Consider the following 26,815-nt stretch of genomic DNA (forward strand, 5'->3'; position numbering starts at 1 on the left):
CATCCAATTACTGTGATGTCCATACAGCAATGCCAGCATGGATTTTACAAAGCAAGTAAAAGCAGAAAATCACTGGGGCTCGCCACATGTAAATGCTGCTCCATTCCAAAACGTGCTGAATTAGAAATGCACATTTTATGCATTTCTTCTTCTTGATCTGTTGCAGAAGAAGATAAAGATCAAACATGCCAGCCCACCCTGAGTAGCGTACGTATGCATACCCAGAACGCTTGCTTTCTTTTTTCAAAACCACATCTAGCTCTGTAGTGAAAATATCAGAATACAGACAAGCATCGAAGAGGAGGGTCGTTGCATTCACAGTGCAACAAAAGCAGGGGCCAGGCTGGTCGGAGGAAGTGGCACTACTGAGCAGCTTCCAGCAGAGCAGGGGCAAGGCTGATTTGGCTATCAAATGCCACTGTCAATTCCCGATCGCTACTGATGGACTCCTCGCCTCTGACAGCCTCTTCGTCTCTGCCATGCAGAAGGGTTACCTGTCACGCGGCTGCGTCCTGCACCTTTCCCGCTGGCATGGGGCAGGAGACGCTCACTGGGCGCAGGGGACTGCGGACAAGCAGCTCCCAGCCCCAGTAGCAAAGGACCCAGCTCCCTCCCTGAGGAGGAGGTTGTTTTATAGACAGCCCCCCACCCTCTGCGGTGATAGTGCTCGGGGACGAGCGCTGTGCAAGCATCTCGGAGCAAGTAGACGTCTCAGGACATCTCTTCATTTATTCCCGAAAACCAAATATATCACAAAAAGGCTCAGTCTCGTGGGGCAGGACTGCCGTGAGATCAGGAAAACACTTGGCAGTTAAGAGAAAGCACACATGCAGGGAGGCCATGTATAGCACCGAGTAATATTTATTTTGTATTTAAATTTTCTTTCACTATGAAGTGATGAGCTGCACTTTAGACAGCAGCACTTTCAACATCTACAAGATGATATTGTTTATTTCTTCCCAAAAGTGAGCGGGTGAATCTCAGTCATAGAAGTCATCGAATTCGTCTGGTTCTGTGCTGTGAGTTTGTGGGCGCAAAGCAGCCTCAATCTCGGAGCTGCTGTCGTCAGATTCGCCCCAGAAAGCTGAGGGTGAGGAGAAAAAAAAAATATTATAAAATCTTTTCCATGTTTATGTCATTTACGTCACAGACATGATCATTTTACAGCTCTCTGGAGGCAGACAGACACCATGGCTTACGGAGAAGGTCAGAGTTTAGAAGACTGCAAGACCTAGGTGTGCGTTGCCGATACAGCGCGCTGTCAACATGTCGTGGTCTCCGATAACGGAGCTGCTGTGGCCAAACAGTGGGCTCATTCAGAGGTCCCACTTCATTGTTCCTCAAGGTAGCTGGAGAGAACATTTCCACTCCAAGCAATTTACTTGACCAGCTGCTGCCTGAATTACAGCTTTGTCTATTATGTTCCATTTTCTCCCCCTACTTGACCCTGCGGTGAAGTCACAATCAGAGCATGACATCACAGAGTTGGCATAAAAACGGCAATGATGTCACAAATGAAAAATCACCACTTTGTGATAGGATCAAATACAGGCAAGACGGACTTCAAAGAACTGCATGGCTTTAACAAACAGCTCTGGGAAGCAGCGAACCATTTCACTGAAATAAACAGAATCGCATTGAAATGTGGAGTGCCTGCGAGATCCCTCAATATGTAAATTCATTTGACCCACGAAAAGAAGTGAGAAGTGTGGCACATGGGAAGCGTGAGTCGAGCCCACAGTCGCCGACGGAGCTGCGCTGCCTGCCCGTTCAGAGCGCTGCTGTTCATCCAAAGCCAGTGCAATAGCCGCGATGCCCCAAATGAGGCGTAAGACTCAAACTGGGAGAGGAAGGCTGTCATGCCTCACAGAGAAGTTTCAGCTCATGTCTGACTGAGGCACTGTTAATGTGTTCAGTGCTTTTGATGGCACAAGCTATATAAATATCTTATCTACAAATGCAGCAGCTGCATCTTTCATCCTATATCCCCGGCCCCCTGGACTGCAGGTCTGCCCTCTGCCCGGCTCAGCCGCACCAGCTGAACGTGTGGGAAAAGAATGGACGCACCGAAAGGCTCCAAAAATGGAAACTCCCCAGCGGAGAAGGAAATGGGCTGGGGATACGAGAGCGCCTTTCAAATGGCACCAAAGCAGACATCGTTTATGGCATCCTTAAGTCAGCTCGGATGCCGCACCTCTGAAACACGCTCTGTGCCATTCGGGACTGCATAGCTCCCAAAGCTGAGCTCCAGGCAAAGAGCTCCCTGCGCCGACTTCACTTACGGGAGGCTCCGTTAGGGCTGACTTCAGACGCCAGTGGTTGTCATGGTGGTTACAAGAGAAAAGTGAAATGCAGGGGAGAAGGAAAACACGTGGGGCCCAAACACCAATTTAAAAGAAAGCCTGCTTGCTCATGGAAAAATGTTCCAGATGCACGCACACGGGTGCGCAGGCACCTTTGCGCACCTGCCTACTGTGCCTGTGCAAACACACGTGCTGCTGCCCACCCGCTTCTGCAACCCATCGTTCACAGGGAAGAGCAAGAAACCTCAGGTTTTTCCTTCTCTAGGTTTTCTCCTACCTGCTGTTTGCTACAGTTTGATTTAAACCCTGAAGCAAAGACCCCTCCTCCTTCCACGCCGTATGCACTAGGAAACGCGTCCTCTCTGGTCCAGAATTTGTCATCGTCAACTATTTGCTGGCTCCTGTGTTGAGACAGGGAAATTCCAGGCTTTCCCGTCTCCTTATGCTCGTATTTTATACAGTTCCATAGTGTTGTCCTCAGAGGTTTTCTACAATATGAATTACACTTAGAAAGACATCTATTTTAAATAGCGTAACATTTGTTTCTTACCTTTGGATTTTATAGCAGTTACTATTCCCTTCCTGGTTTCAGTCCTATAAAAGAAAAAGATTTCAAATAATCAGCACAATGTAACAAAATTAGAGGAATGTAAATCGACTTTTTCTTTTAAAAAGCTGCGAGATGTTTAAAAAAACCCAAAACAGTAACTTCTGTAACTCCTTTTTTTAAAAATAACTATTTTATCAAGGGTTTCTTCACCTTTATGTCTTCTAGAAGGTGGAGAAATTAACATGCAGCAGGGACATTGGTCCAGATGTTCAGGCAGCGTGAACTGGAGTCGTGACTGGTAACAGTGCCGATTTACACCGGTAGTGCATTAAGGCTACAAAGGATCAGAGCTCCGTCTGTCCTTTGCAGCCTTTCAGCTAATGCAAAGAAAGTAGAGAAAAAATCCAAACAAAAATAAAAGCACCCCCCACTGATGCTCACTGAACTTCCTCGTTCCCCTTCGGCAGCGCGCTCCTCCCGCCCAGCTTCTGGGTTCCCATAGCATCATCCACGTCCCTATGTAAATGTGCAATCTCCCAGCTGCCTTTGATCTACCTTGATGTATATGCAGTTGCGACTCTGTTCTGTTAAATGACAGCTCTTGTGTCTAGAGCATCACAGGCCCTTTTGAATCTCTCAAACAAGCTGGAATCATTTTGATCTTTTGTGTGTAGCGTGTGTATTGTGTCGGTGCTGTGAAATAATCACATAGGGGCAATGATGTAGGAGAATTAACTGTTGTATTAACAATCCCGCAATAAGCTCTAAAAATAAAGCTTCAGCTGATTTTAATAAGGAGGATCAAATAGGAGATATTTGTGACATTACTGTGTGCACTAGTAAAATATAAGCACATGTCAAGCTGCAGTTTGAAGCTGTTGCCACAGTCAAAACAGGACTCCATCAGCTGTCAAAAATTTCATACGATTTGCTGCATTTCATTTAAAGACATGGCAGCTAATACATAATCGCTCAAAGCGGAGAGTTAAAAATATTCTAACTGCTATTGTGGAGGCATTTGTGAAGGAGATAAAAAAAGCAGAGATGATTCATCGCTCGTCTTGCACCACTGTACTTGGTAAGAATTTGGGATCTGAACTTAAAAAGCTGAACTTAAAGCAGGGGGAAGTTTCATTATGTTACAGCTACCTATGTTACGGAAACTTCTCCTTTTAAGTAAGAGAAAGCTCATACTGTTTAAATCATATTCCTTTTCTACAAGCTGGGAATGCCATTCGCACGCAACCTCCCTCCCTCTTTGCAGATACACAAAAATTCCCAGAAACAGGGAATTAGCCAAAGTTCAACCAAGATACCAAACTGAGGCTTAAGTACTAGTAACCAGTAACAGTACTAGTAGAGTATTAACAGTGACGTAACTAATTATTAACTTAGGTAAAAAACTTCAGAAAGTTAGCCTTCCAACGTTTATGTGCCGTTCTGTTAGCGTGCCATCCAAACACCTTTCTGTTTTATTCAGAGTCAAACCCTACACTGCATTACGCTTCAACTTCTCCTTCAAATACATTTACTCAACAGTATTTTCAGCAAGTATTTTAAGTCAGAGCCTCTGGGTTCAGTCCTGCAATACGCTGAATGCCCTTAACTCTTGCTCACTTTGGTGAGATCTCATGACCCTCAGCATCTCCCGGGAGGTGCTCCACGTATCCCAGGCTTAGCCCATAAAAATGTGCTCAAGAGGCTGCAACTCTGGCAGCTGCATCGTTTTTCCCCTGGGTGTAGAGCGAGAAGCCACTTGTTGCTGAGCTACAAACTGAGAGGTGACTTCTGTGGCAGACTGCACAAGAACCATTTTATCCTCAAGTAGTTCAGTAAAACAAGATCAGGCGGCTGGCAGCTACCGCTTCCACTGCCTGCTGCTTCGTCTCCCATTGTGAGGGAGGCAGGCGCATGGGGCTTCGTTATTCAGCCATGCTAGGAGGTCCCTAGAAGTGATTTCTTGCTCCACTTCTCTCCGCGGTTCAAGCCCAGATCAAACGAGAGGGCCGGTCATTTGGGCCCAGAGCCTCTGCCGTGCCGAGGACCACAACGTGGAGCGGGGGACCACCAGTGGAGGACTGCCCAGGTCTCAGGAGGACTGCCCTTGGTCCTCCTGCACAGCTCAAAGCACGGCGAGGGGCTCCAGGTCCGGCTGAAGGCCAGTGGTCTCACGGAGATGTTGCGGTGGACAAGGACCGCCATGGCTGTAAGAAGGTCTGGAAATCTTCCCTCTTCGGCTCCACCTTCCCATGAAGAAAAAGGTCAATGCTGACAGGAGAGGGGAGAAGACAGATCTTTGTATTCTGCCAAAACCCATCCACTTGTTGGGGTTCCTCCTCCCGGGGCTAATCCACCACGCCTAGAATGGGATTCACTCCCAGAACAGCACAGAGCTGTAGGGCTGCACGCCGGGAGCTGGGCGTTAGTGGGACACAGCAGCCCATAAAGAGAGAGACGGCGAACAGGGTGTCAGCACGGGCTTGGCATGAAAGCTGTCGGCACAGAGAAACGCCTGGGGAGATAGGGAAAATGGAGCTAGGACATCAGAAAGGCCAGATCGGCAATCGCAGCTCCACCAAACCAAGCCTGGAAAGTGCCGCAAGATAGCTTTGTAACAGGGAATAGAATTCCTGAATTACGTCTGAAGTGTCAGTCAAGGCTGATAAGATGCAAGACCTACATCGCAAAACATTCGTATTCAGAAATCGGCAAATTCAATCCTGAAAGTTATCATCGGGTATACTGAGCACACAATAACCACACAGACCTCCGTGGGGAAATTTTAGGAGTATAAATGAAGTAAGGCCAGTTTCACTGCCTCGACTAATCCCCCGTCGTGACCCTTCGGTATCCATTTACACACTTGCTTCTTCCCTAAAATAACTCCAAACTGAACCCAGGCTCTAACAAAGAAAAAACCCAAACCAGTTTAACTTCAAAGGTCCTTTTAATCTCTCCTTTACTCTGATGAAACAGGCTTTTTGTATTGAAGATGCTGCAACAATCAGAAATTAAAAAGCTCCAAGAAAATATTTTTCCCTCCATAAAGAAAATCAATATTAAGAGGAAAACACTAGACCAACAAGAGCCAAATTAATAGAGGTGGCTCACTGACAAACAGCAGAAAATGTTTGCTTTAGCCTGAGTATCTTTTTGCTAAAGCACCTGTTGAATCTCTGTGTTTTAGTGTCAAGTGAAAAAAAAAGACACCCAAACACCAAGGGGGGGGGGGGGGGGGAGACACCCAATTGGCAAAAAAAACCCCAAAACCCAAAGAAAACTACCTGAACATCAAGGGGAAGAAAAAACAACCAAAACCACCCCCAAAACACAACCACCCAACAAAAAGCACTCAAGCGCCAAGAGAAAAAGCCACCACCCCAGTGCCAAGTTTTATCAGAAAACCAAGCAAAGCGCAGAGCGCGGCGGCCTGGGGAACACTGGCACTCCGGCTGGTCTTGCCGGAGGCTCGAAGCCTGCGCGCCTCCGTCCTGCGCACGCGCTGCCTTAGCAGCGCGCCACGGAAAACAAACCAGGCGTTTCTGTTTCGCAGGGTGGTGTTAACCCTCAGCGAGAGAAGCGGTGAAGCTTCTCCCCAGCAATACGTGAGGATGCAGAGTCGCAGATCCATCTTTTAAAATCATTTTTTGAAGACATCTAAAAGCTGCGTGGTAGTAAGCGAGCCAGGCTGCTTAGTGGCAGTGCCTCCGATGTGACCGTCTCAGCTGGGCATCCCCCGTGATCGCACGCTTCCCTGCCAGTTCCTGCAGAAGCCTGACGGCTCTATCATTTTCTGCTGATCGTTTACTAGAAATTGGGCATCACAGAAGTATTCCCCGCCCTGGACAGTCAGTATAAACTAAAAAAAAATCCATGCGAGCCAGAATTGGAGTAATAACATTGAATTTAAGTAATTACACTGCAAATAGGATGACCATTGTTTTCGGATACAAAGATCTACATCGAGCTACATTCAAGACCGTTCTCTGTTTAGATATACCAGGCTGAAGAAAAAAACCAGCTAACACAGACTGCAGCACAGCGCTGCGATGAAACTGTGTCGGAAGAGCAGAGGGTATCGCTGCAGAAATAAACTCTATTTCCTCTGTACTAGAAAGGCAATGTATTTACAGAGGTGGTGTTGCCTCTCCCCACAAACCGTTCCTCACCAGTACTCGTAGAGCATCGCCACTACAACAGTGCTATTTCTGCCACAGCTGGATGCTAAGGTTTAGGAAACAAAGCTCCCAGAAATATCTGTAACATCAGAAAAACGTGCTTGAATTTACAGTCGGCTTCTTCCAGAAGTGATTCGACAACTGAAAGTAGGGCAGACGTATAAAACAATCGGATACGGGCTGGTTTCTGGGTGCGTCTCGGGAGCCTGGAAACACGCTGTGCCGCTGTCCGTGGGCTCGCTGGTGAAGGCGTCTCCCGAGCACCGCCAGCCCCCAGCCCATGGGGTCTCTGCTCGCAGCCCCCGGCAGTAGTTGGGGTTGCAGGCGGGGTGCGCAGAGCCGGCGCGTCCCCCGCCGCGGCAGGAGAGCGGCGGCGGCGGGCCCGGTGTTAAACATCGTCCCCGAGAATAATTAAGAGGATGACTCATAATCTTCCAAGTTTTATTTGCATGTCGTTACGTCTGTGTTTGGTAAAGGCGGCTTTCGACTAAAAAACAGCCTTCAGAGACCAGAGCGGATTACTTCCAGAAGACAGATTAATCAAAGTTTAAAATACTTTACACCACATTTATGTCCTGAGAAATTAAAATTGCTCTTCGGTTCTCAGTCGATGATAATGCATCGTTAATCTCCAGATTATTTTGAAACGAGACAGCACAAACAAGTCAAAGAAAAATAAACTGCTTGCATCAAAAATTCGGAATTACCCAGAAAGCTAGTGACCTCCACTGGCTGCATCCATCGCTACAGGGCCGCGAAATGCCACACACATCGCCTGCTGCCCGCTCTCGCGGAGAGCTTCAGTCCTGACTTCTGATACCTTTTCCCCCAAGTAATTGTAGAATTTAGCACGCTCCTGTCCCCTGCAAAACGCTAACTCTTCAAACGAAAGTTGCATCTCCGTGCGTGTAAATATTCCCTCGGTAAAGCAAATGATGCCAGGGAAAAGTAGTTTTATGGCTAAACGTCGAGCAGGACAATATTTGCGGGAGAAGAGGAAGCTCTGGCATGCACCTCCGAACAAAAGGGAACAAGTGGTCTTTACTCGGAGAGCAGCTTCCTATTAAGACTCACTCCTTCGTACATTATGCCTTTCATCCCCACTCAACCACAAAATGATTTTGCTGTAGGAAATACAATGGCAGAAAAAGATTTACATTGAAAGAATCTTTAATAATAAACTGTTGCAGATCTGCCTACTTCCCCGTGATTTATAATACAATAAACATCGGATTCTATTAAGTCTCATGCACTGAAGACATGCACTGAAAAACCGAATATGAAAGCCCTCAATTCTTCCCGTCTCCAGCACCATAATAGTGAAATGAGCATGTATAAATGTGCTAAGAGTATCTCTTTGCATCTTTTATAGCTTGTGTGTATTAATCTGTAAAGCTTATTAAGAAAGTCATTGCTATGCAAAGCAGCACCCAATCTCTTTCTCTTGCTTTTCAACAGAGCGCAGTGTTTAGCCAATAGGACCGGTCCCCTGCCCCTCATTCGGCATTCATAACATGCAACATTTGCACAATGTATCTCTCAAAGGCTGCTGAATAGAAAGCCTTAATACTCATGTAAACAACTGCAAACCAATTACTTAATGAATCAGGCCCACACATAATGAGGTGCCAGACAAAGAGCTATAAATGCATTTTTGCGCCCGAGCCTCTGCTTTAAAGTAAAATCCCTCAGCTGTAGTTTGGGCTTAACTGGCACATCGTAATTATTGTCTGGAGGACATCAGAGGAAGCCATTTTTTTTATTTCGGTCCAGCAGGGTCTTTCGCGAGGTCACTCATCAGCTCAGTGACAAAACGGAGCAAAGAAGAATTTATAAAAAGTACCACAGCAGTGCTACGCAGTTATGTTTATTCTCAAGTAGTGGGTTTCGAGACCACTTGTAAAAGCAATAAAGCCCGAGGAGTGACTGCAGTAAGCAGAGCGCTTAAATGTGAGCGGCGAAGAAATCGCACTGCGCCCTGGCCGCAAACAAGCAGCCGGCCGCCCTTTCCATCTCTCCCTCTTTCTCCCGACTTTCGCCACTCTCCGTCTTTGCGGAGCGGATGCCAAGCGTCCAAAAGCCAGGGCTGTTAGTAAATGTGGTGTTTAGGAGGCTGCATTATTTGTGACTCATTTAGAAGAACTAACTTGAAGCTCTTGCAAGAGATTTTTTTTTTAAAGCACCATCATCGTGTATCAGCACATGAAGAACACTTGCTTCTCAGCACTGAAAGGCATGAAATTATAGGGCAGAGCAAATTATTTTAAAATCTATCACAAATAAGAATTTGAAAAAAACAGTGGAAAAAATGTACGCCGTATAAACAGCATCTGAAAAATGCAAAGTCGCCAAACGCATTATTAGCAAGCAGTGCAACGTCCAAGGGGGAAAAAGCTTAGAGACTTTTTTTTTTTTAAATAAAACAATAGTTCATTTTAAATTATACATATTTCATTCAGACACTTAGCAGCGATCCTGTAAGCAAGTTCTTCAGGGCCCAATCCTTCTCTTCCTCTGTCCTGGGCTTCAGTGAATGGCTAAAATTTAACATTTAATAATTCATTTATAGGAGCACCCTTGCATTTCATAGCATTAGGTAGTATGATTTGGAATATCACTCTCAAACAAAGGTTCAGAAAATTTAAAAAGAAAAAAGGAAAAAGAAAAGAGTTTGAGCATAAGACCGTAAGAATTCATCCTAAACAAAAGCATGAATGCCATTCACCAATATTGCATTACAGCTTGTATTTACTGTATTTGAAGAACTACAGAAACAGCGTGATTTTAACACAAAATGCAGAACACCACTTGCAAAATCAGAACTGACCTCATCAATAACAGCATAAAAAAAGCTACAGAAAGAGAGCGATGCCGTATAAACAGAAGGAGTTAAAATTTATCAAAACGCTTTAAAGTCTCTTCCTGAGTGCTATTGATGGCAGTTTTCAGACCAGGAGCCGCGCAGCAGCAGCACCCACTTGCTGGGCTGTTCTAATAAGAGCAGATAAGGATCTAAAGCCCAGCCAATATTTCATGAGACGGCTGTGTTATATCCTATTTTCTGCTGCTTCTTGACCACTAATTTGATTGCTGCTCTTTGATTACCGTTACGTGCCAATGAAGAATACAGGGAACACCCAGCAGAACTGCTCAGGGACCCAAAGGGAACTGCTGCAGTTTAAAAGAAACCCACAAACCAACTTTTTTTTCTTTCTTTTTAAAAAAGAACAAACTGCGCCCTTTAGGTACATGTAAGGCCATTAAAGAAACATCCTCAGTTTGCAGGCAAGAAAGGCACGTTATAAATACCCCAGTACCAAATCTAAAACACCCCCAAACCCCAAGCCCATGAAAAGCGTTATCCAGTTACAGCTAGCTTACATCTCGGATACACGGAGAAGAAACCCACCACTTTATTTCTTGAAGACTTTACGTTTTATGTCTGCCCCTCTCCTGACAACTCCTATTGTCTGGCCCCTGAGTAGCCCTACTGAGAGCAGCTGTACACGCTAATTTGTGGTTCACTGAGATGTCAATTGAGTCTTAAAATGAGAAAACAACAGCTGCAAAACAATACTTGGCTTTGGCACAAATATTTTCTAAGGTGTACCAAAGTTTAAGATGTTTTATTAGATAAACATAAATACGAACCCTAACCCTAGACCGAGTGAAAAAAGAAAATGATCGGAGCTTCAGTCATTCTCTGTCGGAGTTTCTCATTCTACAGAAGCATTTCAAATGTTAAAGGATTTAACAACTTTACCTTGAGAAGGGGGGACTTCTTTCATTCGGTGAAGAACTAGTTTCCGAATGCATCTCTTGGCTTGCTTTCGCTTTGGAACTATTATCACCGCTATCCCAACCTGTTAAGTAAAAACATGAAATCTAAATTTTCAAATAACAACAGCTGGACCTTACAACAGCACGCAGTCCTAGCAGCAACACACTCTTATTTTCAAATAGATGCACGTAATGGCCACGCTCTTGGTTTGACGACAAAGTCTAGAGGGGAGCACGCACCACGCAGTTACGGGATCTGCCTCGAGATTGTTTGCTCACAGTTAGCTGGAAATTAGTTAAAAATCACAAGAAAACAAGACTCCCTCACTATCAAGTTAACTGAGGATGATTTCTTGTGAATAGTGAAATTTTTGCATGTTTTACCTCATTTTAGAAAAAAGAGAATCTCAGTGTTTGCTCTAAGAGCTGTATTGCATCATGGCAGCTTTAAGCAAAACTTAAAGGATCCCTGGGGTCTTTTTACTCTTTTTTATCCCTGAGTTCTCATTTACTTTAGTTAATCAGGAAGCAAGGTTATTTTTATTCTTTCCCCTTAAATGTAGATTATTTTGGATAGTTACAGTTCTCTCAATATTATCTGATACATCAGTATTTTCAGCCATTCTCTTGAATTAGAGCTGCGTTTGGGAGACACAAATCTTGGGATTTTTATGACTTAAACAGCCAAGCACCCAACTATTTCAGAATCTTTTATCCACGCTTTCCTTTCTTCCCGCTCTCTGTATCTCATTTCCATTCTGTAGACTGAGTTAAAAAAAAAAAAAGAGGTAAATGAATTCATTCACTGGAATTGTACAATTGCTTATTTTTGTACTCATTTCCAAAGAACATGATGGTCAAGTAAAAATCCCACTTTAAAAGGCTCCTTTGCATATATATATATATAGTACTGAAATTATAAGCAAGCCCTAATTGTTACCAACTTCATTCCAAGCCAGGACAAGTCAGTATTTCTGTCCATCTTGGACACTCCTACTTTCTAACTGGCCGTGCACGTTACCAGTCCGCTCCAGCGGATCGCACCACTCTGCTCTTGGATTTCAGCGGCAGAAATCCTGCTCGGTCTCGGGCACTTCCAGCAAAGAGGTGCAAGACGTCTGACCGGCGCAGGAGATGGCAGAGCTCGGGCACAGGAGCTGCGCTGCGCTGGCAGCAGCGTGCCGCTTCGCAGAACAAAGTCTGACCGCTTCCCAGAGAGCGCATGAAGGAAGAAAGAAAAATGAAGAATGGAGGGGGAAAAAGAAAATAAGGGAAAAAAGGGGGGACGCCCCCCTTTCCTGTGATGTACACGTGCAGAGACCCGTGGAGATCACGGAGGACGTCCTGGACGCAAGACTGACAGCAGCTCAGAGCTGCACTGAGCAATGTGGGCACGGACTGAGAAACCACTGACCACAAAGGAACAAATATTCGCGCTTCTTTGTACATTACTTTGGGAAAGCAAAAAAACCTGATTTAATCTAATCAAGTCAGAACTCCCAGAGGCTGCTTTTCACTCCAGCAGTAGAGCACTTAACAGGGGTATATGTTGTGGTTTAACCCCAGCCGTGACTGAGCCCCCCCAAGCCGCTCACTCACTCTGCAAACATTCAAAATCCAGTATGTGCGCCCTCAGACGTGGCTCCGGCGTGTCCGTGGCTTGCTCCTTGTGTGAAGGAGAACATGAAGCAAACGGCCTCTGCACAAATCATCAGCTCTAACCACGCTTCCCATTTCAGCGCTGCACGCAGAGGGACACATCCACCTCGTTACAGTCTGTTAATGGACTGAACGCTTTTCCTCTTTGCCAGCCACAACAGGTAGAGAGTTCCAGAGCGGATGGTAGCTTCGGAGGGTGTTAGCACGCCGGTTAAGCAGCTGCGTCTGATGTGTGCCTCTCAAAGCCTTCCCTTTGTTTCAGGCTAAGCCTGGGAACCCCCCCCCGAGCAGGGACCCGATACCTAGCTTGCTGTCGATGGGGTCCCCCGCAGCGGGAACATGTCTGCAAACGCAGGGAACTGCTTCTACCTGTGCATGAGTAACTCGCTCTGTTGACACTGAATGCTCTTCCCGTCCCTCAGGGCAGTGACGTGGAGCCCATCTTGGATCCAGGCATACCCACCACACCTTTCCAGCTGGCACTTCAAAGTCCAGGTCTTTGCCAGCTCTACCAAAACTCGAGCTGGGCCACTGTTGTCATGCAGCTCTCCTTAGGCTTTTGCACGCGTACCAGCCTCAAAAGACCATTCCCCCATGCTTGCTGTGCCTGCACTGGCTCCCCTTCCTTCACTACATCAAACAGTAACACAGACTACTTGTTCTTCACCTTTAAGAGCCTTCAGAGCCCAGCTTTGCCCTACCTGTCAATTATAATACAACACTTGGCTGTCAGTCCCCACTTCTGCCTTAATTGCACCGGACTGCCTTGCCAATTAGTCCAGTCGTTCCCCTCTTTGTGCTGACTTACATCCTACATACCCTACAGAAATGGGAGATCCTTCTAGGAACTCCTAAGCCCACCAGCTCACCTCCCTGGAAAGCTTGCCGTGGCGATGCATCTGGCTTGCGGCACCCACGAAGCGCCTGACAACACATAAGCAGCCAGTGTGCAGCGACTGCTGCTTCGTGTGCCGAGCAATCACCTGGCTCTTACCTCCTCTTACCCCACGCATCCGCTTAATCCCCGTGCCTTCAACAACATGTCCGCCTTGTAAGCTGGCGGAAAGGAAGAGTCTTGGTTACAGACGTGCAGCGCCGACAACAAAACCAGCCCAACCTGGGCGCACGGCAAGACTTGCTTCACCATTGTGAGAAAGCACAGGAGACTGGTGCAACGCACAGGGGGAGAAGACGACAGAAGAAATATGCTGCTAGGAGAGAAAACCCCTAAGCACTTCGCTCCTGACAGAACTGCATCGTGCCATAAAGGCCTTATGCAGATCAGTGCATTTCCTTCATAAAACAGATCGTTGTGCTTAAGGTTAAACACAACTTAGTTCAAAAAGACACTTATTCTGGGGAGAGGGTGTGTAGTGTTTGTTTTGCCAGAAGCATCTACCTTGCCGTGCTATAACAGCCAAGCGCGCCCTCCCTGTCGCAGGCTGGGGACAGCAAGAGGCATGCTGTGCTGAAACACAGATACACATTTTTCCCTGAGCACACAGCAGAACATGATAGCCCTGGAAAGAAAGATGCACTGAGTGGAGAAGAGAGAAAAAAAAAGAAAAAAAGATGGGTTTAGAGCACAACAGCAGCATGCAGACTGAAACCCTTGGATAAAAGAATTGCCAGCGCCATATAAATCATTCAACGGGGAGCAGCGGCACTGGGAGGCAGAAGCAGAGGCGAGAGAAGGGCTGCGGGCTGCGACAGTGCTGCTGGAGAGCAGCAGCTCCTGACGGCCGTCTCGTAACGCCTCCTGGGCCGCACGCAGGCTTGCTAAAAAGCACCTCTCCCTTCCCATCCGAATTCGGTAGATTCTTGCTACACCGGGCAAAAGACAGATGCCATCTGCTTGATGTTCTCTTCCTGAGCGGTTTTTGGAAGGAGTGGCCTCACCACATCACCAGCTCTCGTGTTCCAGAGACAGCCCAGAAGCAACGTAGGCACGCAGGGGTGAAGCTGTCCGGATGGGGTACTTGGAGCATTTGCTCAGTCTGAACAGCCAGCCCGTACTGCACAGACACAACTGAACAAGCTTGATAAAACTCAGTCTTTAAACTCAATCTGGGATGTTAATACTGGAAAGTTGTTAATCCAATCGTTCGAGCAATACCGCAGCAGAACGGGAGCTGGTGCGTCCCAGAGGACGCGTCTCTCCTCGCGCCTTTTTCCCTATGCATTGTTCCTTCCACTCAGAACTAGCAAAGGATCTGTGATACTACTATTAATTAAAAACACTCCACACTTTTCAACTTTGAATTAATTGTGCAGTTGGCATGGGTCAAAGCAGCTTTCATGTCAGCTTTTACAATTTTGTTCTGAACAAAATGGGTTCATTAGCCAACAATTCCAGGAAAAAAAATGCCGTCGTTGCATAATGAACCACTATTATTTTGTTCTGTCGAACAGTTAAAGTGATCTTTAACCCAGAATGTACTGTACCAGCACAGAACTGAAAAGAAGGTATTTCCTCCATGTATTCCCCCTGTGGCCTAGGTTGCAGCATCTATCAGTTTATAGCCAAACATCTCAGCAGCTAAAAAAGTGATGTGATGTAATTTTCTGCAAATTGAGAGATAAGAAAGCGCTTGGCCTCGTACTCGCAATATTTATATCTTGCTAATTGTATTACCTCTCTCAGAGGAAGAAGCCCATACTTTTTAAACATGGAAACCAGCATTAAAGCCTGTGACTGCAGCTAGAGTCCCAGCATAGAAAAGTCATCTGCAGATACCAAATCGTCTCTCTATGAACAGTCTCCAAGTGCTTGACTCTGCCTGTCTGGAAATGGGAAACGTAGTTCATGAGGTTGCTGGTTTTTAAAATGCGGACTGGGAAAACAGAAATACCACTGTGTTCATGTGCAGCCCGTAGGGTTTGCGAGCAAAACTGACATCTTCGACCTAAGTGGCAAAGCACGTAAGCAAGCCGTAGAAGTAGTATAGTAGGTGCTGCTCTACCAGGAGAGGAACAAGAGCACTTTGTACACCACTCAAAAGCTATAGAGAGCTATCATCCATTATTTCCAATAACAATCAATAATCCCGTATGCAAACGGAAGTAGTTGGAGGGCAAAAGACCCCAGTGCTTTTGCAGGCTCAACCCAGACACGTATCCGCATCTTCCTCCCATACGCAAGTGAGAGCCTACACCAAAAGGAACTTTGCTTTTTCGGTGTACATTTGTCAACAATAAAATAGTTGGCAGCTTGGGTAATTCAGCTGTCAGTAGACTTCAAAGTCAATAACGCCTTGAAAGGAATATTATCAGGATCAGCTGAGCCCGCAAGCTGTGTAGTTTTACAGTTACCTCCTCAATAGTTATTGCATCTGCACTCAGAAGTCCTGGTAGGTCTGGGCTGCCGTGCTGCTAGGTCCTGTACCAAGATAGAAAACTAACAATTATTCCTGCCCAGAGGAACTTTAAATCTGAACAAGCTCCTCTACCACATTAACGCTAATTACTGTGCTTGCTGATAATCTACAAAGATTATCTGGATTAAAGGTGCGCTGGATTAAAGGTGGGCTGTCAGCCACCGTGGCACTGCCAGCACACAAACAGCCGCTGTGCGCACCTCTGCCTTGGGACCAGGGGTGTGAGCACCGGCTGTATACAGGCTCTTATACACACCGATTTCCCTTGCGATAAAGCAAAAAACCTGCGTACAGAGAGAAGATAAAAGCTACCTGCAAATCTGACAGAAGGTTGTGCTCTTTGGAGAGCAAATAGATGGAAAAAATCTCAAAATTAAAACCTGAGCAGAACACTGCAGTAATCCGTATTCAGAAGTAGGTCAAATACCAACAAATACCTCCACCCTTCCTAAAAATAAATACTCTTGTCATAATAGTATACCAATGTATGATGCTGTCCTCTCAAGAGCAGACACTTGGATGACCGGTGGACTTGGGAAATCCCAGTGGAGCAAGCCATCCAGTGAGAATACTTCTAGAAGCTGCTGCCTCTGTTTAAAGATCGAAGAAGAATTTTCACCCAGAATTCATAACTATAAATAGACTCTGAGGTCTTTCAGGAACTTAGGTCGAACAGCGTAAAACACTGGAGTACATAATCCAAACTAATTTAAGCAAAACGTACGATCTTACGCTGTGCCAAGGTAGTTCTGTGAGACCACAACAGCAGCAGCAATTAATCACCTACAGATGAACTTTTGTCGTAACCGCAGTTGCAAATGGGTTGACACCAAATGAAGTGAAAAGTTGGGTAGACTTATTAATGCCTTTATTAGTGCACTCCAAGTGGAACCGCGGGAACCTTTTAACTTCAAGCTCAAAGGAGGACCTCACCGGGAAGGACACGTGGGCATGGGAAAAGCGTTGGCAGGATTATTGGCTCATTAAAGGTGACCTAAAAAGGAAAGCAGAATTGGATTTGTGCCCTTTCATGTTCCCTTACGATATATAAAGAAGGGCTAATTTTTTTTTTTCCTTAAGAGGGTTTTTCCTCCTTATTTCTACATTAGAGATTTTATACCTGGAGAGTAGCTGGAAGGTGACATTCAAGATGTTGTGACAGTGAAGCCTGATGAGTGGAGCGGTAACACCATTTTTATTCAAATGCTTTATAGCTTTAACGTCTATTTAAATCAAAGACATAAATGAAGGGCAGGGAGAGATTCTGGTTTTGTTAAAGGTTTAACAAACCTGCCCCTTCAATAAAATCAGCAGTTTCCTACTCATAAATGAGACTCTTAAACAGTCACCCAGCACAACAAAAAATAATGGATTTTATCCTTTCTTTTTAATCTTGCGTTACTCACCTACCTCAGGAACAGCAAAAAAGCTGAGCAATTTCTTTTACATGTCTTCCCAAGATAAAAAACAAAGCATCCATGAAGAAAATAAGAACGAGTCCACACATCCTCCTCTATCCTCATATAGCCTGGTATAAAATGAGATTGCTATTAATAGCTAACTCCTCCCTGGGTGAGGCCATACACAAAAAGTAATCCTTTTCAAGTCCATTATCACACCATGGCCTTCCACAAGCTTAGGACAAGCTCTAGGAAAGAAGCCATCGTTGTGCTACGAGCTATGTTGCCCCACGCCCCCGGCTGACTACGGGTTCGAAACGCTCACGCGTCCTGCCGCGGATGGGAACAGCTCAGCAGATGTTTCGGTCCAAGCCTCTGTTTAGAAGAGCTCGGGGGAAGTCAGTCCTTGCACGAGCAGTTTCAGGTACCAACACAGGCTGTCTCTAAGGGACATCCAACACCATGCCAGCTACGGCTCTAAAGCCCTTTTCCCCAAAGCCACACAGCTATCGCCTTCCTCCCCTACAGGCATTAAAGAAAAAACAGAAATATTTCTGGAACATTTACAGAATAATAAATAAATATTTTGGTTCTTTTTTTCTGTAACAGAAGAAAGATAAACGAAAACTACAGAAGCATTCGTAAAGTGCCATCACAGAAGCCTGCTTGGAAGCACACCACCCAGCTCTCACAATGAAGTCCATCAAAACCCAAAAGCCCCAAGGCTTCCAGTGTTTCAAACCAACACTTAAAGCCCTTAAAGAGCGCAGCAAGTACTGAAAAGACAAAATTTGTATCCCTTAAGCTTAGAAAACGTTGTACAGCAAAATGATCGTGTATAGAATGGACATTAAATATCAGTTCATCTAAAAACACCAAGCCAAACCCTCAAACAAGTCATTTGAGCCCAAAAGACAACGCACAGAGATACTGCCTCTATTTTAGGCACAGAACCATTTCAGAGCTCCGGGGCCACAGTCTACAGCAAATAATGATGAGCAAAAAGGAAAAAAGCGACAGGCCGGAAGGGCGAGGAGCCAGAAGACAACAAGAAGCCCGGAGAAGATCATGGGCTGAAGATGAATCACATCTGAAAGGAGCAACTGTGCTTTCAAGTGAGATATGAAAAGCCTCACTCCTAGAGACAATGCGACTGCTGGCTACTGGAAACACGCTGCAACAAAACAGTAAATAAAGCAGACTCAGAAAGAACGGATTTTAAACTGAAGTTACTGGTTTCAGTGTTCGATTAGGGAGAGTTTCTCAGCATTTTTACAAATAGGAAGTACTAGTATTTGCATGCCCATTCAGTAAGAAAGCGACGGGAGAAGTAGGGAAGGGGGATGCGCATTGTGGTTTGGCTTTTGACTAAGTGACATCTAAGACAGCAACCAGCCGCACAGACCGTCGGGGTCCCCAGCAGGAAAAACTGCAGTAGAGAATTCCCTGCCAAATGTGTATGCAAAATCATAGCTAAAACCAGTACTGATTAGTCGTAAAATTCAGGGTGGGGAGAAGCAAACCAAAAGCATTGGCAGCTATGGAGATCCAAACTCAAGAGCCAGTATTCTCCTTAAAAAAAAAAAGTATCAGTGATGGCATTAGTTGGAGGGAGTCACCATTCCTGACATTGCTCTTGCTGGCACACTCTGCAGTTCAGGGAACCTTAAACCCCAATCCTCAAATTTGAGTCTTCTTAAGTTACAAAGAAAATCAAACCAATCCCAAGATTTGCAAAATTTCAGATTAATTTTCAAATGAGAAGTGTGTTTTGTTTCATGAAAAAGATGTAAGTGGCTTTTAATTCCTCTGAAAATCAATGCGGTTCGTGTTTTAAAATTGGTTGCTATGTGTGACTGAAGAACATTTAAGAAGCAGGAAAATGGAAAGCATTCTACTCCAGAAAAAAAAAAAAAATCTAAGTTTTATTGGGCTAACATAGGAATATTATTGCTGCAGTATAATTCAGGAATACAAGCAGCACATTTTTATATTTCAGCTGCAAATTAGGCTCAGAAAGCAGCAGAGGAAAACCTCTATAGAGAAATGAATTGCTCTCCGAAAGACAGGTTATTTTGAAGCCGTAAAAGAGCAGAAAAGCAACAGCGAGCATTGCATAAGCAGATGCCCTCGCACCTTTCTGTCGGAGTACACACCTGCATAAATAAATATTTAGCCAAACATCAAAATTTATAAGGAAGCAGCCCACCACTTTACAAAATCAGGCAAAAGCAAATTGAGACTCATTGCAAAGAGCCCTGCCCTGAATACTAATGTGTTATTGATACCCCAGGACCGAAAAGCAGCGACATCTTGGGATCCTAAGCAAGCCTCATACATCTGCTGCGGGAGGATCTGAACACGTCTTGATAAAACCTTATTGCTAAAAATTTTGTGTTATCAGGCAGCTTTTGTAACAGAGGCAAAGGCACGGCTTCCCGGCTAGCAGGGTTTTTCCCTGCGCTTATTCTAATGATACACATTCAATTACTCGAGAAAAGAAAAGAATCAAATCGGAAACATCTGTAGTTTGCCATATAATTACTGGATCTTCCCCGTAGAGACTGACCTTTGTAACACTGATACCGGGACCTGAAAGGCTAAATGACAGGATATTCACATGGTTTAAATGTATAACATGATTACAAGGAATTAAATAGGCGCTGTTATTTTCCATCTTAGTTTATGTTAACATAAGCGTGGACTTTATGATCTTACGTTTAATCTTTGCGCTCAGTATGTAGTAGCTGAATTTACTCACTATTAGTGGACCCAAGCCACTAAAATGCCATGTTTTGATTATATAATAAAGTCGAATACTGGATTCGAGGTTAATATGCAGCCATTACTTTTACCTGTAATAGGAATCTTTTCGACCGCGCTTTCTTCCTTGCTCTCATCTTCACACCAGCTTGTGACTTCTGGATGTGAACACACCATAATGAAACACATTTCAAAGTCGCAGTGATCAGACTGGTTTGTTTGCTTTCAAGCCCTACTCCCTTTAATTTCTCACTTTTGTTATCTCTTGTTTATTGATCTAAACTATCCATTACCGTTCTTAAAAGAGGCGCCTACTGTGAACTTTCCTCGCGTGCGAGGCTACCCTGCCTCTCTGTAGCTGCCACAGAAAAGGACAAGCTAACCAAATGTCTTAAATTATTTACGACCCAATGGGATTTAGGAAACAAACAACCCACAGTAACTCTGCGATCTCATCCGGCAGCCCGACAGCAGCAGCGTATATCATACCGACTGCGGAAAATTAGTTTAAATCAAAGTCTCTGTCTCCTCCGCAGATAAAAGTCGCGCGAATTTAGGAGGCCTAAAGCAGTTTGTTTACATTTGCTGTGTAAAGAGCATTGCAACCTAATTGCCTGTCTCTTCCGGACTTTGATGTAAGGGATGCTCTGAGAGCAGACCGAGCAAGTTGCCGTTGCCAGTTATTAAGCCGGACTAATATATTACTTCCTTATCTAAAGAAATTAACTGGGTTTTCACCTTCTAAGCTCTGAAATGGCACCACACACCTTTCTCAGCATGAACCCTTTTATTTTTGAAAATTTATTCTCTGGTCTGGCTTTATAATAAAAGGCAAGGAATATATCCCACAATTTCTAAGCAGTAGACATGTTTTAAATACATGCACACCCATAGATCTGTTTTTAATAACTGCCACGAGGCTTGCTTTTCTACTCCTGCAGAAAACAATAGTCACAATAGGCATCACTCCTTTCAAGAAGTAACAACAATGACAAACGATACCGAGATATTCAGGAAAATCCCCCGAAGTTCATTACAAAAGTTCATTACAAATATACATTAATTCGCCAGTCACTATAATAGAGTCCCCTGCCCATTTGGATAGAAGATACATATATACAGAGAAGGACAACAACTTTGAGCGCACAGCCGGACCTTTTAACACTTGTTACCTTGTTCTCCCGCGCTGGCGAGCCGGGGAGCGTGTTTTGCCTGCTTTACGTCCCCGCCGTCGTTTGGGATCGATGGCAAGCTGTAAGATGATTCATTACTCTGAATAGATGACCTATCCCCACACTCTTCTGGAAGGACCTCTCTCAACACCGGTAGAGCCTGCAGCATTAAAAAAATAAAAATAGCCGCAGCCCTATTATCCTTCGTCTCGAGCATTTTCCAACATACATTTAGGCTAATCTATACTTCACGGTGTAATCTGTTCCCAGGGTGTTTTTGTTAGATGTTAAATTACCTCTGAGTTAAATCGGCGCTAGCTCAGGAATTGCATTCTGCCTTGAAGTAACAGAAACTTTGAATTATTCTTTTAATCACTAGGTTTTCTGGAAATTCTCAGTATTCCCTGCCTCACGCTTTCAGGGTAAGCAAAACAGAAGGGTCTATCACATACGCTGCAACAGCAACCGACTGAAAAGAAATCTCTCCATTTCAGGCACGCAGCAATAAGGCAAGCTAACCCCCAGCATTAGCAGTAGCTGCAGCTTAAAACAGCACCAAGACCGATGAACCTGAAGGCAGAAAACCCGACGCACAGCTTGCCCAAGCTAGCCTCAGCCGGGCGCGGTTCCGATTTTAATCCGCGTTATTCCTGCACGTTCGTAAAGTTTGTTCTCTCCTGCCTGTGCACGCAGCCCTCTGCAGCGGCACTGTTCCGAGCTCTGCAGCTAAACGTAGTTTTGACACAAAAAACTAAGTTGGAAGCCAGTACCTTTACAGGGAGCTGAACGTACTGTAAATACGGCTGAGTCAAAAGCAGGCTTAAAACAAAGCAAGCACTTCTTGGGTTAGCATCGACCTGCGTTAAAAGTACTGTGCGTGGCTTTATAAAGCTCTTTCTGAGAGCAGGAGAAATCATCCTTCCTGGTGTTTATTATTTCACAAAGAGCAGCAAAGGCTTTTGTCATCTTTCCTAGCTCTTTACTTGTAGGGTGTTCCTTTTAAGTCCATATTTTGTGTTACAAAATAAACCCGAGTCCTTAAAATCTAGTAGATTTTCTAGTCTAATTATCCAATTGTTTAATAAAACAGTTGTTTAATAAAGCAATAAGCTTTCAGCAATGAGGACCAACATCTCAGAGAGAACTCCAGGTTTTGTAACTTATTTTATATGTACTGATCTGAGACTATGGAACTGCTTCAAGCCAAAACATTTTGGACTCCAGAGAATATTGTATTCTCCTGCATCCGCCCCCTCCTCATTAATCCATATTTGTTCAGGAGCCCAGAACAGCAACTTTTCAGTCTTAAGCAAATAGCTCGCCAAATTTTTTTCTTTCTATTAAACTTACATATGGGAAGTCTCTGTACAAAACCAATGTGAGCAAGCTGCTACTTCATCCAAAAAAACGGGGATTTTAAGTGTCATTTTCTTAATGTAAACACCACCTTAAATTACAGGCAGGATTGGGAAATCTGTACTACTGAAGGAAATTCATTCCCGTGTAGCAGTTTCTCAGTGTGGATTTCTCACACCAGAAGTACGTCATTTACCTATTTGCAGTATCATTTAACATCCAAATAGGCATGAACCACCGCCACCAAATGCAAGCAATCAATGTAAACTCTAACACCATGATTAATCCAGGCAGAAGGAAGATTCCCACCCGGAGAACCAAGGCTCAGTGCTCAGAGTCACAAGGACCAAGGTGACTCTGGGGTGGCCGACATCTCCATCAGGGCATGAAGGCATCTAACATGCTGCATGAGCCATGCGGGTCTTATTCTTACAGGAGCATAACTTGGCTGAAAAGGGCACTAGGTTCCACAGCCAAGAGACTATCCCACTGCCCAGAAAAGGCATTCCTACCACGCCAGCTCCCTACAGCTGTCCCTCGTCCACAGGAACTATAGCCAGTTTTCTTAACAGGGCTAATGGCAGCGATCCATGAGAGAAGAGAAAAGCTGATAGTAAGATGTAAGAGAAGGCAGACATAATTTAGTGGTAAGAGACGAGGAGAAGACAGGCAGGTGGACAGACTCACTCTGTGGACCACTGGAATGAGTGAGATGCTGAAGGCACTGGAGGAGAAGGTGGAGCTGCTGCTGGTCATCACCAAACCTCTGCGGACCACAAGTGCCGATGGGGATGGAGCTGGCAGACTTGACAGTCTATCTGTATGGTCGGGAGCTCAAAGCTCCCTCCTGCACCTCCACCCTGCTGCCTGGCTGTACAGTACCAGCGCCCAGTGGGGTTCTTGACAGATCTTTAGGCCCTCAGAGAAAGAAGTCATCAACATGGGCCAAAAATTCAAACTTTGGAGTCGTAAATATTTGAGATCCTTCGGTGCAAATTGCTTATGAGTTCACTACTACATTATATACATCTTCATGGTAAAGCAACTGTTCCTGTACATGCACGTTGTGTAATTTATATCGATCCTGTTCCATGCAACCCGCTTGGAAATAAAGTGTTTCAAAGTAGGGGATGCATCCCGGCATCACATTTAATTGACTGGATCCACTTAATAGGCAATATAAATGTTAAATGCATATGTGTGGGCCACAGTAACACGTAGCAATAAACAGATTATTACTGCATATATTCACCCATAAAGCTTGTGTTATGGAGCTTTGACTTTGTAAAAGTTTTTACACGCAATTATAAATTTATGTATGGTATTTGTTTTATCTGTCACCAGCGCTATGATACATTCCTTGCTCATCTCTTCTACTTGCCTGAGCGTTTTAAGGACAGAATACAAATTACTTATCCACATTCAGAAAAAGAAGTTACGCTGGCTATTATTGAAAGTGTACAACTGACTAAAATATTACATCTTCATTATTTGTTTCAAATGCTATTAAAGCTAGAATATAGCAAAGCAGTTCAAACTGCTTTTTAATTTCTCATTAAAAATTAGAGGAAAAATATTTTTTGCAAGTATTTGTCGGAGCAGAGCACGGGGCCAACTCGTTACCGGCGGGCTGCCTGGCAGGCCTCCCGGTCCCCACCGCAGGGGCGGCGCAGCAGCAGCTGGGACGTCACCCCAGGGCCAGAGCCCCAGCTCTCCTGGCACGGCTGCAGCTGGAGGCAGCGGGGATCGGAGCCCTGCCCTCCCCGCGCGGCTGGCTGCTCTGGGCTTGCAGCAGAGCTTGGAGCACTTGCCGGTCTACTGAGTGCCAACTTTTTTTTTTTTTTTTAAAGAGTTAGTTTATAACCTTTTGCATTAACGTTTAAAAAAAATGAGCATGCTACTATTTGTAAAGTGCTCTGCGTATTCAGTGTACCAAACATAACTCTGTTTTAAAAAAAAAAAAATACATCGTTCATGATAAAAAGCTACTAAGCCACAGAGAAAGACAGGTGATATAAGCCTTGTGATAAATTCACACCACAGCAAATGTGTGAGCTTGTTTACATAGATAACTGGTTTGAAGGGTGGAAAACAGACACCCTCCTGGAGGCCTTAAAGAGACTCTTTTCTTCGTGGGATGAAGTGCTGTAGGTGTTTGCCCCGAGACAGCTGAAGAACTCATATTCTCTCCTTACCCACCTCCTAGCCATCTCCCAGGCTGATTAATGAACACAGGCTGCTTGCGGTTCCCCTTAAAGCCCACACACCAGATCACATTAGCAGCACAGGGCCCGTCTCACCTTAACAGTGCGAATGAGTCTCTAGGTGTCATTGATTTAGATATTATTAGATGCAAGTGCCAACCTGGCCATCCTGCGCCTTCTTGCTGGAAACCAGCAGGCTTTCAAACATCTCCGCCACCTCTTCCGTGAGCTGAACCTGGTGCGTTTTCAAGAACAAGGCATGGTTGCTCAAGCAAGTCCACAGCACGTCCACGTCCCGCTGCTGGTCTGGCCTGAGAAACAAAGCCAAGCACAGTTAGCGGGTCCCCCACGTACACAAGACTCACACAGGTGCCATGCTACTCATTTATCTGGACAAGCAGGTCAATGTGCAGTGGGAAAAGCCATCACACATTTTGTCCTTAATCCCCACTTTTTCTTTTAAAAATGTCCAAAGTGGAAAATGTAGTAAGTCACTCATGGCTTCTGCAAACGTGGGGAGGACAGGCAGGGGCGATCATCATCATCACCACGTCTGTCCCCTGGGTCCGTCCTGAGACTCAGGACCAGGAGACGTTAAACCTTTTCTGCAGCCCCTAGTCTCAGCCTTGGGCAGACCTCACTTACTCCATCAGGCACTCTGCTGGGCACCCACTTCCCTGGGCTTGTCTTTTTTTTCAGAATTCTTTTTATTATTTTTGAGCAAAAGTGCCTTTTCTTTTAGCACAGAAAATATAAATACTGCAGTCTTGTTTGCCAAAGATGTTTGTTTTTCCAGTTGCTCCAATGAAGTTTCACAAGCAGAGGAGTGAATTCCAATTAACTCCACAAGTGTTTGTCCCTAAGAAACCATTCAGGAAATACAACAACGTATTAGTGCTCACAGGCATATCAGCCTCGAAAGGAGAACCAGGTATAGTTAAATAGACCATTCTTCAGCACTCACAAGTGCCCCGATCCTGCTAACACTTGAGTATTGCTGAGCCTGTAACAGGGAGGAAGGTCTAGACAGAAGCTAAGTAAGAAAGAATGGAAATTGTTTTCATTACTGCATTAGAGACCTAAAAAAAAAAAAAAAATCAATTCTCGCTTGTCCTTGTGGCATACACACAGGAAAGAAAAAAACCATTTTGAATAACGGTGGTTTATTGTTTTTTAAAGGCTATATGCATCTTCTGCTTCACAGAAAAATAATTTGCTTCTCAAAATTACATTCCCCATCCTTACGTGCCTGAGACTTGCATTGAAGATCACAGAAATTACTGGCTAAGAGGTCTCTGAAGTTAATATGTTTCCTTCCCTGCCAGAGCAGCGTGGGGCGGGAGATGCCGTGGACTAGGCAAGATGGTGGGACTGGCCCGAGTGCTGCCCGGCAGAGTAAGATTCACCATCAGTGAATGAAAAGGGAAATAAATGAATTTGCTTAATGTTCTCATTTCGAGTCACATGGCTGCTGCCAAGATGCGTAAAGATCAGCACTCAGATATCTTTATTTTCCAGTGCGATCGGAGGTCTGGCCCCGGGTCTGCTTTCTCTGCACCAGAGAGGCAGAGCAGATTGGGGAGGAAAAGAAAAGAATGGTAATCACACCCACACACAAGTTTTGTGTCTGCGATACCTGGTCTGCTTTTCATCCTCCGCTCTACCTTTAGCATCGAGTGTTTTCTCAGGTAGGAGGCCTCCATTCAGCACGCTCTGTAATAAAGCCCGAAGCTGATGAAGGACGACTGCTTCGCATGCTTCAAGGTCGTCTTCTTTCAGACTGCCGGCCCGATTACAAAAGCTACAAAATAAAGCAGGTATTACATGTAATGTTTATTTAAAGGCTGGACAGCCAGCATTGGTTTGGAGGCAGAATCTGTAACCCTTCTCCTGGCTAATGGGATAACCAGTGGGACAGCCCAGAGGGACACACATCCGTGATGCTCTCTGCAAAAGATGCAGAACAGGACAGGGAGGTCAAACCCAGTGCTTAGAAAATGCCAGGTTTAATCTCACACCTTTGCTTTTTGACAGGGAGAGAGGAACCTGCACGCATCCACTCGGTGAAACCGC

The 26,815-nt window shown here is 44.9% G+C and overlaps 1 protein-coding gene across 15 annotated transcripts in view; it reads right to left on the bottom strand.

Moving 5' to 3' along the window:
- Positions 1–709: 709 nt before the first annotated feature.
- KIZ (kizuna centrosomal protein) overlaps positions 710–26,815 on the bottom strand; it is a 52,019-nt gene continuing 25,913 nt past the window's right edge. For 4 of the 15 annotated variants that reach the window (XM_072857644.1, XM_072857645.1, XM_072857649.1 and 1 more), the window contains 7 exons: positions 26,379–26,543; positions 24,903–25,053; positions 21,183–21,342; positions 20,103–20,168; positions 10,795–10,894; positions 2,854–2,897; positions 710–1,084 (listed from right to left, as the gene is read on the bottom strand). In XM_072857644.1, the coding sequence (XP_072713745.1) occupies positions 981–1,084; positions 2,854–2,897; positions 10,795–10,894; positions 20,103–20,168; positions 21,183–21,342; positions 24,903–25,053; positions 26,379–26,543 (790 nt within the window). In that variant the 3' untranslated portion in view covers positions 710–980. Of the gene's footprint in view, positions 1,085–2,853; positions 2,898–10,794; positions 10,895–15,782; positions 15,850–16,328; positions 17,071–17,257; positions 17,376–19,773; positions 19,848–20,102; positions 20,169–21,182; positions 21,343–24,902; positions 25,054–26,378; positions 26,544–26,815 lie in introns of those variants that run through there. The other 11 variants (XR_012041784.1, XR_012041779.1, XR_012041778.1 and 8 more) reach the window with 11 other exon arrangements.

This window comes from Ciconia boyciana, chromosome 3 (assembly GCF_034638445.1).
Source record: "Ciconia boyciana chromosome 3, ASM3463844v1, whole genome shotgun sequence".
NCBI lineage: Eukaryota > Metazoa > Chordata > Aves > Ciconiiformes > Ciconiidae > Ciconia > Ciconia boyciana.